Below are 15,284 nucleotides of genomic sequence, written 5' to 3' on the forward strand. Positions count from 1 at the left end.
AGCGGAAGAGTTTATCAGAGGAGCGTTCCTGGAGCCACTCTGTATCAATACTTGGCGTGTGAGGTGTCGCATTATCCTGCTGGAGTTTCACATGTCCGTCGCAATGCACAATGGACCTGAAAGGAAGCAGGTGATCAGAGAGCATCCTTACGTACGTGTCACATGTCAGAGTCGTATCTAAACGCATCAGTGGTCCCATAGCACTCCAACTGCACACGTTCCACGCCATTATAGAGCCTCCACCAGCTTGAACAGTCGTCTCCTGACATGCAGGGTCCATGGATTCATGAGGTTGCCTGAATACACGTACACGTCCATGCGCACGATACAATTTGAAACGAGACTCGTCCGACCAGGCAACAGCTTTCAATCATCAACAGTTCAGTGTCGGTGTTGACGGGCGCTGGCGCGGCACGAAGGTCTGTGTGATGCAGTCATCAAAGGTACACGAGTGGGTCTTCGGCTCATAAAGCCCACACCGACGATGCTTCGTTGAATGGTTCACACTCTGACACTTGTTGATGGCCCAGCACTGAAATCTCCAGCAATTTGCGGAAGGGTTGACTTCTGCCTTGTTCAACGATTCTTTTCAGTCGTCGTTGATCCCGTTCTTGCATCATCTTTTTCCGGCCGCAGCGATGTCGGATATTTGATGTTTCACGGGATTCCTGATATTAACTTACACTCGTGAAATGGTCGTACGGGAAAATCCCCACTTCATCGCTATCTCGGAGATGTTGTGTCCCATCGCTCCAGCGCCGATTATATCGCTACGTTCCAACACTCTTAAATCTTGATAACCTGCTATTATAGCAGCAGTGAGCGAGCTAACTGCGCCAGACACTTGTTGTCTTATATAGGCGTTGCTGGCCGCGGTCTCGTATTCTGCCTGTTTACATAGCTCTGTATTTGAATAACAATGCCAGTTCGAGTTCTATGGCGCTTCGGTGCATATACACTATGTGATCGAAAGTATCCGGACACACCCAAAAACATACGTTTTTCATATTAGGTGCATTAGGTGCAGGTTGGAATCCTGCCTCGGGCATGGATGTGTGTGATGTCCTTAGGTTAGTTAGGTCTAAATAGTTCTAAGTTCTAGGGGAGTGATGACCACAGATCTTAAATCCCACAGTGCTCAGAACTATTTGAACCATTTTTTTCTGTTACCACCTACTACCAGGTACTCCATATCAGCGACCTCAGTGGTCATTAACATCGTGAGAGAGCAGAATGGGGCGCTCCGCGGAACTCACGGACTCGGAACGTGGTCACGTGATTGGGTGTCACTTGTGTCACACGTCTGTACGCGAGATTTCCACGCTCCTAAACATCCGTAAGTGCACTGTTTCCGATGTGATAGTGAAGTGGAAACGTGAAGGGACACGTACAGCACAAAAGCGTACAGGCCGACCTCTTCTGTTGACTGACAGAGACCGCCGATGATTCAAGAGGTTCGTAATGTGTAATAGGCAGACTTCTGTCCACAACTATGGGACTTAACATCTGAGGTCACCTACAACTTAGAACTACTTAAACGTAACTAAGCTGAGGACATCACACACATCCATGCCCGAGGCAGGATTCGAACCTGCGACCGTAGCAGCAGCGCGGTTCCGGACTGAAGCGCCTACAACCGCTCGGCCACCGCTGCCGGGCTCAAGTAGATGCAACTTAAGTGTTCTGCGTATCGCCAGTCGTTAGAAGGGGCAGATAAAGTTAGTATAAATTGCACGAGGCGAGCCAGGCGGCTTGTAACCTTCCAGGGCTAAGGTAGGAATTTTACGCGCTTCCATTTTTGCGAACAAACTGTACTGTTTTCCAGCCAAGTAAAGCCGACAGCTGCCACAGGAGAGCGCTAACATCTCAAAAACACGTCTAGCAGCTCGTCTCCTGTGCCGAAGCCGCTGACTCGCAACGCTGGATATCCCGTCTACGTGCACGCCAACGTTAGCTGCCTCGTCCCGTGTGACGTAGACTTTAGTTGGGTACACCACTGTACAGTAGGCAAGCGACATGGAATTTCGGCTCTGCGTGTCCAGCGCTTCCTGGAACACGCAGACGCTGTGGAAGCACACAGTGCTCCAGGGCCCCGCCCACCACTCGCCGCGCCAGAAGCGCCTCTCTGTATCAGTTGGAGCAAAACAACTCTGTTAGTTCTCCTGTTTTCTTGACGCCGAGAAAAGAATGGACGGCACACGTTTGACACGCGATCATATCAACTGTAACAAAAATAAAAATCCTCACTGCTGTTGTGGACTGATTCATAATCGTCAATGCAGGGCATTAGGGCCGTACAGGATGTCAGAAGTGTGACACTGGACTTAAGACGCTGACAAGTTAGCGAGAAGAAGGATTATGAGCCACCCGTACTATGATACGACATTGCACTCGCCTTCTTGGGTCCATGTGTACCCATGCACCAGTCACCTTTCTGTGATACTGTTAAACCCAAAACATCTTTCTTGAAGTTGTTTATACAAGACGTTACAAAAAGTATGCTATATTCTGAGATCTGGTAATATGTACCAGAACAAGAAAAAAGGCGAGTAAACATGAACTCCAAATTGCGTCCTTAATAGCTATGAGGAAAACACACATTGCAACGAAATGAATACCCCTAGCTGCATACAGGTGTTGATATAAGTCAACGGAGAAAGTTGGAAATGTGTGCCCCGACGAGGACTCGAACCGGGGACCTCCTGCTTGCATGGCAGACGCTCTGTCCATCTTTTTTTCCATTTTTGTTCGGTATTGTTCGTTGCGTTTGGTCTGGGCGGACGTCAGAAGACATCCGTTCAAGTTGATCGCTGATTCCTTTACTCAGTTTTTTTGATTACAGAGGGCGACCAGCCCTCTGACCGAACACGCTGAGCTACTGTGGCGGCAGAACTACTTAGTCTACACCTAACTAACCTATGGAGATCAATGCCCGAGGCAGAATTCGAGCCTGCGACCCTAGCAGCAGCGTGGTTCCGGACTAAAGCGCCTAGAACCGCTCGGCCACATCGGCCGGGTCTGAGCCACCGAGGACACAGAGGACAAGTGCGATCCAGGGACTTATCTCTGGCACGCCTCCCGTGAGACCCACATTCCCAACTTATTGTCCCGCACTATATTCATAGTGACCCTGCCCATTATTACTCGCGGCTTTTTGTCCGAAAGAACAGACACCATCTGTGAAAGCTTAGGGACCGATGACCTCAGCAGTTTGGTCCCGTAAGACCTTACCACAAATTTCCAAATTTGTACACGACGTTCCAAGTCGTCGCCATGCAATTCCTAGTGCATAGAAATATGCTACGGGTGCAACCGATGTTGATGTAGCATTCTCAACACTGACGTTTTTGAAATTCCCGATTCTCGCGCAATTTGTCTGCTACTGATGTGCGGATTAGCCGCGATAGCAGCTAAAACACCTACTTGGGCATCATCATTTGTTGCAGGTCGTGGTTGACGTTTCACATGTGGCTGAACACTTCCTGTTTCCTTAAATAACGTAACTATCCGGCGAACGGTCCGGACACTTGGATGATGTCGTCCAGGATACCGAGCATCATACATAGCACACGCCCGTTGGGCATTTTGATCACAATAGCCATACATCAACACGATATCGACCTCTTCCGCAATTGGTAAACGGTCCATTTTAACACGGGTAATGTATCACGAAGCAAACACCGTCCGCACTGGCGGAATGTTACGTGATACCACGTACTTATTTATACGTTTGTGACTATTACAGCGCCATCTATCACAAAGCGAAAAAAGTGGTCCAACTAACACATTCATATTTCTTTACGTACTACACGAATATGTAATAAAAATGGGGGTTCCTATTTTTAAAAAAACGTAGTTGATATTCGTTTGACCTATGGCAGCACCATCTAGCGGGCCAACCATAGCGCCATCTGGTTTCCCTCTTCGAGGTACACGAGTTTCGTTCTTCGTAGTTTTTTCGTTTGGCGCTTATTTCGTGAGATATTTGGCCCGGTCACGGCCAATGGACCTACCGTGTGTATTTGCCAACTTAATCCGCCTTGGCGGAAGGAAGTTAAATACCAAACTTTGGAAGGCGGTATGTGAACATCTCCCGGTAGTGGCCAGGTTCTTGAACACCGCTAGGCCTAGACCTCTGACGACATTTCACTCCCCGCCAAGGCGCTGGCATAATGAAAGGTTTTTGTGCGAATCACACAGACATTCCAATAATTCTGAAACATAGAAACACTCGGCAGAACCTTTGACTCGATATATGGGTAAGTGTGTAAAGGAACACGTTACACTACGGACAAAGTCGCAATTTTGACCTTAAGCATTTTACACATGGACAACTGTATTAATGCAGTGCAGGCTTTGAAAACGCCAACATAAAATCATTTGATTACGAGAAACACAGAGCACTAGTAAAACTTCTGAGAAAACTTTCAAATAACGGCCACCATTTAACTAGGCCAACTGAACTCTTCCACGCCATCTTAAAAGTTCGACTATGAAAGTCTCACTATAACGATAAAACTTAAATGCCTCTGAGTGCGTCGGTCAACAAAACACAATTACGACCACTTACTTCATATCACGAACACAGTACGAAGGAGCGGGTTCCACAGCTTCACCGCTCCACTTCACATTTTGTTCCCAGCGAAATCACAGAACTTGTACCTCTAAGCTCCTCATGCCGCCAAAACGCCCGACCAACTGCACACCACAACATATAACGGTCATCACACTCGTTCGGCAGCCGTTGACACTCGTCTCCCAGCGAATGTCGCGAGATCTTCAGGGTTAACCGTCGAAGGCTCACAACCTAAGTCCCTTTCCCCGCCGACCCGGAAAATAAGACGCGCGAAAAGCAAAGATAGCTTAGCTCAATCACAATCGATCTCAACGATACATGAACAAAAAACACTGGCGCCAGCTCGCCACGGCTCACCAACAACTCTGAAAATCAATTCCAAGCCGAATAACTGCTTGCATATGGGCCAGCGGTGGACCAACACGCTATTGACATAGTTTGGAAGCTATTTCTCGTGAATAAATGGATTTTTTCTGAAACTAATCTTTTGTTTGTCAATATGTGTACCTTCCCTCTGCCGTCTTTCGTCCCATTCGGATAATTCCGTCGATAGTGCGTCCCTTTTTTATCCTTTCTCTGTTTTTTGCCTGTTGTATAGGGTAATATACCCAGAAGCGGATAATCTTCAAATAGTAAAGAAATTAAATTCTTTACAGACCAGTTATAGGAAAGAAAAAAAAATACGGGTACATCGAAATGCAGAGTTGGTGCTGCCAAGCTCTGGAACCAACACTTTGGTATTTCGATGGCCGTGAACTTCTTGCAAGGCAAGAAATTTTTAGCGCAGTTTTAGTAAAAATATATATTCTTCTTGAATTTTTCAAACTGGATAAAGAAGTAAACATTAAGCAGATAGAGCAAAGATTTATAGGAGCAACCTTGTGTGAAAGTGCATCAGATCGCCGAGTGTCCATCCTCTCAAAGTTCCGATGATCATCTGGCTCCCTTATCCCCAAACTACATAGTAAATTCTCATTCACTTTCTTCCACACTTCTTATACCACTCCTTCATCCATCTGTGCTTATCCTTTTGCTTATGTGAGCGAAAAGGTAGCTGAAGTGGCTAATAACATCTGGTGTCAGTATCTGCCATGTTTGCGCGCCCGAGATTTGCCATAAAATTTGTCCACTGCCGCTTCGCCAGCTAGAACCAATCGTCAGTGTATTATTGCCCAATATTATGATGGTCAGTGCGCCGCTTTAGATGATGTTTGAAATGGGAACGTGAAACGTATAGCCGTAGATGTTAAGGAAGCGTATTTGCAGCGATTAACATTACACTGTATTGTGAAAAAAAGTACATGTAAATTCATTTCAGCTGTCGGTATGTCTTACAATCAAGATTCAAAAATTTGTTTAATAAGCAGATGAGGATCGACGCAACAGAGACGAGACAGAAGTGGAGTGAGCAAGAAGACATTCAAGTAGCCTATGTTATAAAATTCGAAATATCGACATAGTAATGAAAATATCAGCTGCACTACTCGGTGTACATAGGACGCAATGAGGAAAGAACGCCGCGAAATTAACGAGGTAGACCTGCTCCATGACAGTTCCCAACACCTGATAATCTCCAGTTAAAATATAAGATAACCCGATATATTTTAATCTGAATAGCATCAGATGCTTACATATATTTAGTTGCTTTTAAATGAGCACTATATCTGAAGTCACTCTTTGTTTACCAAGGCTCAATGTATCACTATTAACCCTAGGACGCCCGAGCCTTTTTTTCTAACTTGGATGCCTAAGGGGGGAGGGAGGGGGGGGGGGGGGTTCGGCTAGCCCACAGGTATTAAATAAGTTTACTTGCGAAAAATTACAACTTTCAAAATGGTTTATGTATTTTAACGAAGGCGTCGGTTTATAAATGTTGTTAATTGTTATAAATATTGGATTGTGTGTATAAAAAATTGACATATTACAATACAAGATACAGATGTGTTCATATACAATAAAGTACTCTGAGTCCTCAACTTCAAGACAAGAGACACACTTCACAATTTTTTCTGAACGTGTGTTACACACATTTTTATGACACTGTCGACAATACTGTTTTGGTTTACTTAGATTGTTGTACTTCTGCTTCTTTGTTTTAGCTTCTCTTACAGAAATGGCGTCCTTTCCCTGCATAGGCTGACGTGCTTCTGTTGTCACTCCTTTGATTTTCTTTTGTAGAATAGTCTCCATTGATTGAACAATTTCGTTAGATAACCCTCTTGCATTGGCACTTCTTTCTTCTACCTGCAATTTCACTAGTCCCATCCCTGCTTGCAGAAGATAAAGTTTCTGTTTGTTGTGTTTCTTTTCATTCCATCTTGGACGTTGCTTGATGAATATGGTGGTTGCATTGATAGCACAAATGTCGATAAGAGAGTAAAATACGGACAGAGGCCATCTCTTTGTTCCCCTCTTGCAGGTGCACATACGCGCCATTTGATCAATGGTATCAATTGCACCTTTAGTGGAATTATAATACGCATTTATCTCGGTGTTATTCTTCTCTCCTCCGACAGTGCCTTTATCTTGTTGACAACATCAGTAAGTTTTTACTTGGTTTCGTTTTTGCTATGTTACTGGAGGCCTACCTGTTGGTGGGTCTGTGAACAAGATGAATATAGCTCTCGATTTGACATTTTCTTCATTATGTCTGGAATATGCTTCCTGTTTGACTGGAGAGTTCCTACTGTAGTAACTTTGCAGTCCCGGTATAACTCTTCTGCCAAATCTACCGATTTGTAGTATTGGTCTGTAGTATTATTTCGACCAGTATTTTTCACAGGTGCTACCAGACAATTGGCGACAGCTGCTGAACGCCGTTCTTCTTTCGACAAATTATGAACATTACCTGCATAGGGTTCCATATTCAAGACGTAACTGTCAACTGCATCGGACATCATGCGTATAAGGATGCCATAGTTGCCCGGTTCATCCTTCATAAATACTTTGAAGGGGCAGCGCCCTCTAAACAAGCTGAGCACCTCATCAATGGTGAGGTGGACCCCTGGTTTATACAGTAGTGGAAATCTATCATTCACTTCGTTGAAAACATCACGGATTGCTGTGAACTTGTCTGCTTCCCTTCTTATCTGGCGGGTACTTTTGTCATCAAACCTTATGATTGCAATAAGTTCCTCGAAACGTTCTCTTGCCATAATACCCTTGTAAACTGGCCGACCCATTAGGTCTGACCAAAGATCGTGTACACTGACAGAATTGTCCTCATTTGCCCCCATACGTATTCCTATAAAGGCATACAATTATTTCTCATTAGTCAAAGTAACATTTTGCATAACTGCCTCTTCATTTTAATGTTTTGCTATAACATCCATGATGTCAGGCGTAAGAAGTAACTTCAAGGCTTCTCCAGCTGAATGGCAAACACCAGCTAGAGTTACTCCTGCCTGCTCTCTTACAATATTAGCAACAGAGCTCCGAGGAATTCTAGGCTGTGTGGTTACGTACCTTCTTCCAGACTTGGCCACGATAACATCCTGGTGGTCACTGCCTGAAGCTGCGCTATTTTCATCTTCTCTAACATCCACATCACTTTCCCGATGTGAATCATACTCCATAACACCATCCTCGTATTCACTTTCACTCCCCGAGTCAGAATCTTCATCTAAAATTTCATTCAGAACTCTCTCATATTCTTTTAGTCATTTCTAAGTCTGGGTGTGAACAGTAGGGAACTGCCATAACTCAATGCAAGTTTACAAGATAAATAACAGCAGACTGACATCAACAATCACTTCCTCTGAAAGTAAACCCGTTGTTGTGAATATCAAGAATACCAACCAACAAGAAACTAACTTGCATTGATGTAGAGATGAGAAATACGAAATCCTACCAAGGGAAATTTTCTATAGCATGGAAGCCTAAGGGGGTAGGGGGGGGGGGGGTTGATGGACCCATAATAAGTTTATTTCTTTTTTTCTTTCAAAGCAGGAATTTTCTATAAAATATATTGACACTAACGTTTCATAAAATAGCCAACAAACAATAACTCAAAGGGAATATGTAGTATGAAAGTTACTTGGGCAAAATCAGGGGACATTAAAAAATTGTGGGTTCAACGACACCCCCCCCCCCCCCCCCCCCAGACATGGCCACGATAACATCCTGGTGATCACTGCCTGCAGCTGCGTTATCTTCATCTTCTCTAACATCCACATCACTTTCCCGATGTGAATCATACTCCATAACAACATCCTTATATTCACCATATTCACCCCTTAGGCGTCCTAGGGTTAACACGATTATTTTGTTATGTAGGTAAACATAGCCACATAAATTCCAATTTACAATTGTCTCTAAATTTGCGTCACAGACTCATTTTAATATATTTTTATTAAGAGTCGCGCCACTGGAAGGCGCATCCTCAGGTGCTAAACATTCTTTTTAACAAGTCATCGCCGAAAGGTAACTGCCCTAGAGGCACTGCCCATCATACTGCCCTGCCTGCTGCTGCTTTAAATATGGGCTACCTACCACCTTTAGGGCGCTATTAGTTTACAACTTGACGTTAACGATGCGGAGTGGATTTAAGACAGTTACCCTTTTGCGATGACCTGATAGAAAGAATATCACCTGAGGATGCGTTTTCTAGCAGCGCAAAACAGACCGTGACTTATAATTAAAAGTATTCTACAGCCTGTGTGGATTATCTACATCTACATCTACATAGAAACTCTGCAAATTATATTTAAGTGCCTGGCAGAGGGTTCATTGAACTACGTTCACAGTAATTCCCTCTAATTCCAATCTGGTACAGCGTGCGGAAAAAACGTACATCTATATCTTTCGATGCGTCTCGTATTTTGTTATGGTGATTGTTTCTCCCAATGTAGGTCGGCGTCAACAAAATATTTACGCATTTAGAGGAGAAAGTTGGTGATTTAAATGTCGTGAGAAGATTCCGCCCAGACGAAAAACGTCTTTGTTTTAATAATGTCCACCTCAAATCCTGCATCATTTCAGTGACACTGTCTCCCCTATTTCGCGATAATACAAAACGTGGTGCCCTTCTTTGAACTTTCTCGATGTACTCCGTCAATCTTATCTGGTAACGATACCATATGGCGCAGTAGTAATCTAAAAGAGGACGGACAAGCGTATTGTAGGAAGTCTCTCTTTAGTAGATCTGTTGCATTTTCTAAGTGTCCTGCCAATAAAACGTAGTCTTTGGTTAGCCTTCCCCACAACATTTTCTGTGTGTTCCTTCCAATTTAAGTTGTACGCAATTGTAATTCCTAGGTATTTACTTCAATTTACGGCCTTTAGATTTGACTGATTTATCGTGTAACCGAACTTTAACGAATTTCTTTCAGCACTCATTTGGATGACCTCACACTTTTCGTTATTTTGGGTCAACTGTCAATTCTCGCACCATACAGATATCTTTTCTAAATCGTTTTGCAATTTATTTAGTTCTTCTGATGACTTTACTAGTAGGTGAGCGACAGCGTCATCTGCAAACAACCGAAGACGGCTGCTCAGATTGCCTTGTAAATCGATTATATAGATTAGGAAAAGCAAAGCGCGTATGACACTAGCTTGGAGAAGGCCAGAAATCACTTTTGTTGTACTCGATGACTTTCGGTCAGTTACTACAAACTGTGACCTGCCTGACAAGAAATCACGAATCCAGTCACATAATTTAGACGATATTCCATAAGCACGCAGTTTCACTACAAGCTGCTTATGTGGTACAGTGTCAAAAGCCTTCTGGAAATCTAGAAATACTTCCTGTAAGCAAAGAGCAAGTTATATTCCACAAGAACGATGTTTTTCTAAATTCGTGTCGACCGAGTGTCAATAGACCGTTTTCTTCGAGGTAATGGAAACGCCGTGTGGCTAGGGCCTCCCATCGGGTAGACTGTTCGCCTGGTGCAAGTCTTTCGAGTTGACGCCACTTCGTCGACTTGCGTATCGATGGGGATGAAATGATATTGATAAGGACAAACCACACCCAGTCCCTGAGCAGAGAAAATCTCCGACCCAGCCGTGAATCGAACCCGGGCCATTAGGTATAGCATTCCGCCGCGCTGACCACTCAGCTACCAGAGCGGACTTATTCGAGGTAATTCATAACGTTCGAACACAATATATGTTCCAAAATTTCTTTCAAAACGTGCAAATTTGCTGGCGGTTGCCCGCAGTTTGAAATACACTACTGGCCATTATAATCGCTACACCACGAAGATGACGTGCTACAGACGCGAAATTTAACCGACACGAAGAAAATGCTGTGATATGCAAATGATTAGCTTTTCAGAGCATTCACACAAGGTTGGTGCCGGCGGCGACACCTACAACGTGCTGACATGAGGAAAGTTCCCAACCGATTTCTCATACATAAACAGCAGTTGACCGACGTTGCCTGGTGAAACGTTGTTGTGATGCCTCGTGTAAGGAGGAGAAATGCGTATCATCACGTTTCCGACTTTGATAAAGGTCCGATTGTAGACTATCGCGATTGCGGTTTATCGTATCGCGACATTGCTGCTCGCGTTGCTCGAGATCCAATGACTGTTAGCAGAATATGGAATCGGTGGATTCAGGAGGGAAATACGGAACGCCGTGCCGGATCCCAACGGCCTCGTATCACTAGCAGTTGAGATGACAGGCATCTTATCCGCATGGCTGTAACGGATCGTGCAGCCAAGTCTCGATCCCTGAGTCAACAGATGGGGACGTTTGCAAGACAACGACCATCTGCACGAACAGTTAGACGACGTTTGCAGCAGCATGGACTATCAGCTCGGAGACAATGACTACGGTTACCCGCTGCATCATCACAGACAGGAGTGTCTGCGATGCTGTACTCAACGACGAACCTGGGTGCACGAATGGCAAAACGTCATTTTTTCGGATGAATCCAGGTTCTGTTTACAGCATCGTGATGGTCGCATCCGTGTTTGTCGACATCGCGGTGAACGGACATTGGAAGCGTGTATTCGTCATCGCCATACTGGCGTATCACCCGACATGATGGTACAGGCTGAAACTGGTTACACGTCTCGGTCACCTCTTGTTCGCATTGACGGCACTTTGAACAGTGGACGTTACATTTCAGATGTGTTACGACCCGTGGCTCTACCCTTCATTCGATCTCTGCGAAATCCTACATTTCAGCAGGATAATGCACGACCGCATGTCGCAGGGCCTTTCTGCATACAGAAAATGTTCATCTGCTGCCCTGGCCATCACATTCTCCAGATCTCTCACCAATTGAAAACGTCTGGTCAATGGTGGTCGAGCAACTGGCTCGTCACAATACGCCAATCACTACTCTTGATGACTTGTGGCATCGTGTTGAAGCTGCATGGGCAGCTGTACCTGTACACGCCATCCAAGCTCTGTTTGACTCAATGCCCAGGCGTGTCAAGGCCGTTATTACGGCCAGATGTGGTTGTTCTGGGTACTGATTTCTCAGGATCTATGCACTCAAGTTGTGTGAAAATGTAATCACATGTCAGTTCTAATATAATATATTTGTCCAATGAATACCCGTTTATCATCTGCATTTCTTCTTGGTGTAGCAATTTTAATGGCCAGTAGTGTAATATGCAGTGTAATATACTACAAACTATTCTAAATATGATATGTAAAAGCATGTAAATACTTAAAATATACTGTTTAGTCAAATGACTGCATTCTTGGAGAACTGTGACTATAATATGAAACAGAGCATTTACTATATACCATAACAACCAGTCACAAATTGGGTTTGGTTAACTTTATTTAAAAAGTATCTTAACTGGATTTCGTATTTTCAAACTTGTCTTCAAAAGACTTACGCGCTTTTATCCATGAGTTCTGATAAAAGTGTATAAGCTGTCTGAAGGTGAATTTGTTAATTCTAAACCGGTCACAGTGATTCTTAGGTTTGGGCGCGTCAATAGGTAAAAACGGGACCCCTACAGGATCACTTTCTTGTCTGTCTGTCTGCCTGACGGACTGTTCAAAATGCTTTGTTTCAGGAACGGGGGATGAGTATCAAGTTGAACTTTATGTCACGTATTAAGGTCTAAAGTCGTTTGGCGACGTAAAAAAGCGAAGCTTGTAAGTCAGTGCAACCAAAGATACAGTTATTTACATTAAATATTTTCACACTCGCAAACTCATTCACCCGGACCTATAGAGTGCTTCCCACTGGCCTAGAATCATGAAATTTCGTAAGAAGCAAGGATTCACGGAACAGGAAAAGGAAAAATCGGGACTTGGTAATTCGTAAATATATCACACGAAAAAAATTTTTTTTGTTATTTCACTGTCTGTCCCTCAGGCTGTTAAGACCCCTTTTCCTCAGGAATGGGCAGACGTATCACAATGAAATTCATTTCACATGCAAAGTCCCATAGTCACTTGGCTGTATAATACATGTTAAGCTTCTAAGACAACGCAACCAAAAGATAAGGCCATTTATGTCACATATATTGGTACTCGCAAACATGTTCATCAAGACTTACACAGTACTTCCCCTCCACATAGAATCATGAAGTTTGCTTAAAAGCAGGGTTTCAAAGTACAAACAAACCAAGAAAAATCCGAATGTTAATTTGTAATTGTATCACACGAATAAAAATTTTTTTTGTTATTTGTCACCTGACTATCTGTCTCTCCGTCTGTTGAGAGGCGTTTTTATCAGGAATGGGTAGATTTACCATATTGAAATTTATGTCACATACTGTGTATAAATGTTAAGTTCCTAAGTCAATATTATCAAAAGATGTGGCCATTTATGACACATATTTTGATACTTTCATCGTCATTAATTGAATTCTATAGGGCTTTCCCCCTTGATATAGATTCATGAAATTTGGCAGCAAGAAAGGTCTCGCTTTACAGCTAAAGGGAAAAAAACCGGCAAAATTTATATTTGTGATTATATCATATGAAAAAAAAACTCTTTTGCCATTTTTTAATCTACTTCAGACTTGAAATTTAAACATTCTTGAAAGTCATGTAATCCCTGGGACCGATATCTTCCCAGTATCGCTGTCGATAATTGGCAAAATTATCGAGATACTCGATTCTTGGAATGGATGAACTGTCTATACACATAATTAATCTTGTACAGAACCCTCAGTGAAGGAGTCGTACTCGCACCTGGCCAATGGAAGCAAAACGAAGTTGTGGATGTTGCTGTTGAATGTTAAAAATATCCTTTTTATCTGTTTTGTGATCTAGAGCAAAAACGATCATATATACTGAAAGCTAGTGCAGTGAACGGCCTACTCTGCATCCATTATCGTATTATTTTTTACTATTTTCTGTTAATTTTGCGTGATTTACAAAGTGGAAAGGTCATTATTATTTCATATGTTTGCAGATACATAAAAATAAATGTTTTATTACAGTATCATACATTCTATCCTTCGTACAAAGCATGGTAATTACATCACAATAAAATGTTTTTATTACAGTATTTGTTCAGTCCTCGGTACAAAGCATTGATTATTAAGTTGAAATACAATGAAATCATTGTTATACACTGCGAAATTAAACGATAAATGTCTTGCGTATTCACATGCAAAGTTGTGTAGCGAATCTTTCACGAGATGCTGACGTAACTGAGACGTTACTTTTCTTCTTCTGTCTCCCAATCGGCGTCGTCCGCGACGTCACCTTGGACTCCTCTTTCTCCCTCTTCTCGTAGTCCTTTCTCGCCTCCAGGTGACGAAGGCTCCGCTTTAGGCTGTTCGTACTGCCCATCCTTTTCGTCTTCCTCCTCTTCACCGTCCTGTGCCTCTTCCCCTTCCTTCTTCTCCTTGATGAAGATCCGTGACATAACGAGGCATTTGCGAGTACTCGCGTAGTACCTCAGCGGACTCTCCGGGTTCGTGGAAAACACGGGGTCGTAGTATGGCATCGACTCGTCCTCCTCGAAGATTATAGTAGTCCCCATGGCGTCGACATATTGACCAGCGAAAATCTGCTCGCCAAGCTGCAATACTGGCTTCGCTGTAGTGGCGCCTATAAGCTTGAAATGCACGCCTTGTTGGTTCAGTAAAGGTTCGTGCAAGTTACCACCTTCGAACTTCAGTTCCACTAAAATCTCTTCCTCTTCGTACTCGTCATCCTGCTCGCTACTCTCTACATCGTGAGCATCGACATCCATAGCACTCTGCTAGAAATCACTATGCGGATTTTTCGACGTTGTCAACGGATGCTGTTTGCACTACCGCAACGTTCTTGCTAACTCGTGGCATGCAGCACGCGACGACAGCTGTGAGCCAAGTCGGGCAACATGGCTGCCCGCTGGCGGTGCGCTCTAGTGGGCAGCTGCGGAGTCCGATAAACGCCGCCAGCAGACTGCGCAGCGCGCGCGTGACAAGCGAACATCGCTACTGGACGCGTTGGGTTCAAAGCGCAGCTATAGCGTTCGAACATAGCGATTAGCATCACACAGCTTTACGTATTGCTATGACGAACAGTAGCTGTTTCTCGCACTCACATCACAGATGACCCCATATACAGTTCGCGAATCATTAAACTCCAGCGATTCCCTGCCTATACTTTAAGTTAGTAATGTACGCTGCGTCACCATCCTTGGTGCGGATAGAAGCAGTTTCATACGATTATTATTCTTTCTCGGATTAATTTATGTTTTTGGTATCGAACAGAGAGTTATTTATGTTCCAGTATCTTTGCTGCTTATTCCACTTTCAGCTGTCGGAGTGGATGGAGAAGAAAACGATGA

General features: G+C 43.7%; 1 protein-coding gene across 1 annotated transcript; it reads right to left on the reverse strand.

Moving 5' to 3' along the window:
- Nucleotides 1–13,913: 13,913 nt before the first annotated feature.
- On the reverse strand, nucleotides 13,914–14,860 carry LOC124717228 (general transcription factor 3C polypeptide 6-like). The gene has a single exon (XM_047244024.1). It carries the CDS (start codon nucleotides 14,700–14,702, stop codon nucleotides 14,163–14,165), a length of 540 nt encoding a protein of 179 aa, XP_047099980.1. The 5' UTR covers nucleotides 14,703–14,860; the 3' UTR covers nucleotides 13,914–14,162.
- Nucleotides 14,861–15,284: the final 424 nt, after the last annotated feature.

Source organism: Schistocerca piceifrons, chromosome 9 (assembly GCF_021461385.2).
Source record: "Schistocerca piceifrons isolate TAMUIC-IGC-003096 chromosome 9, iqSchPice1.1, whole genome shotgun sequence".
Taxonomy (NCBI): domain Eukaryota; kingdom Metazoa; phylum Arthropoda; class Insecta; order Orthoptera; family Acrididae; genus Schistocerca; species Schistocerca piceifrons.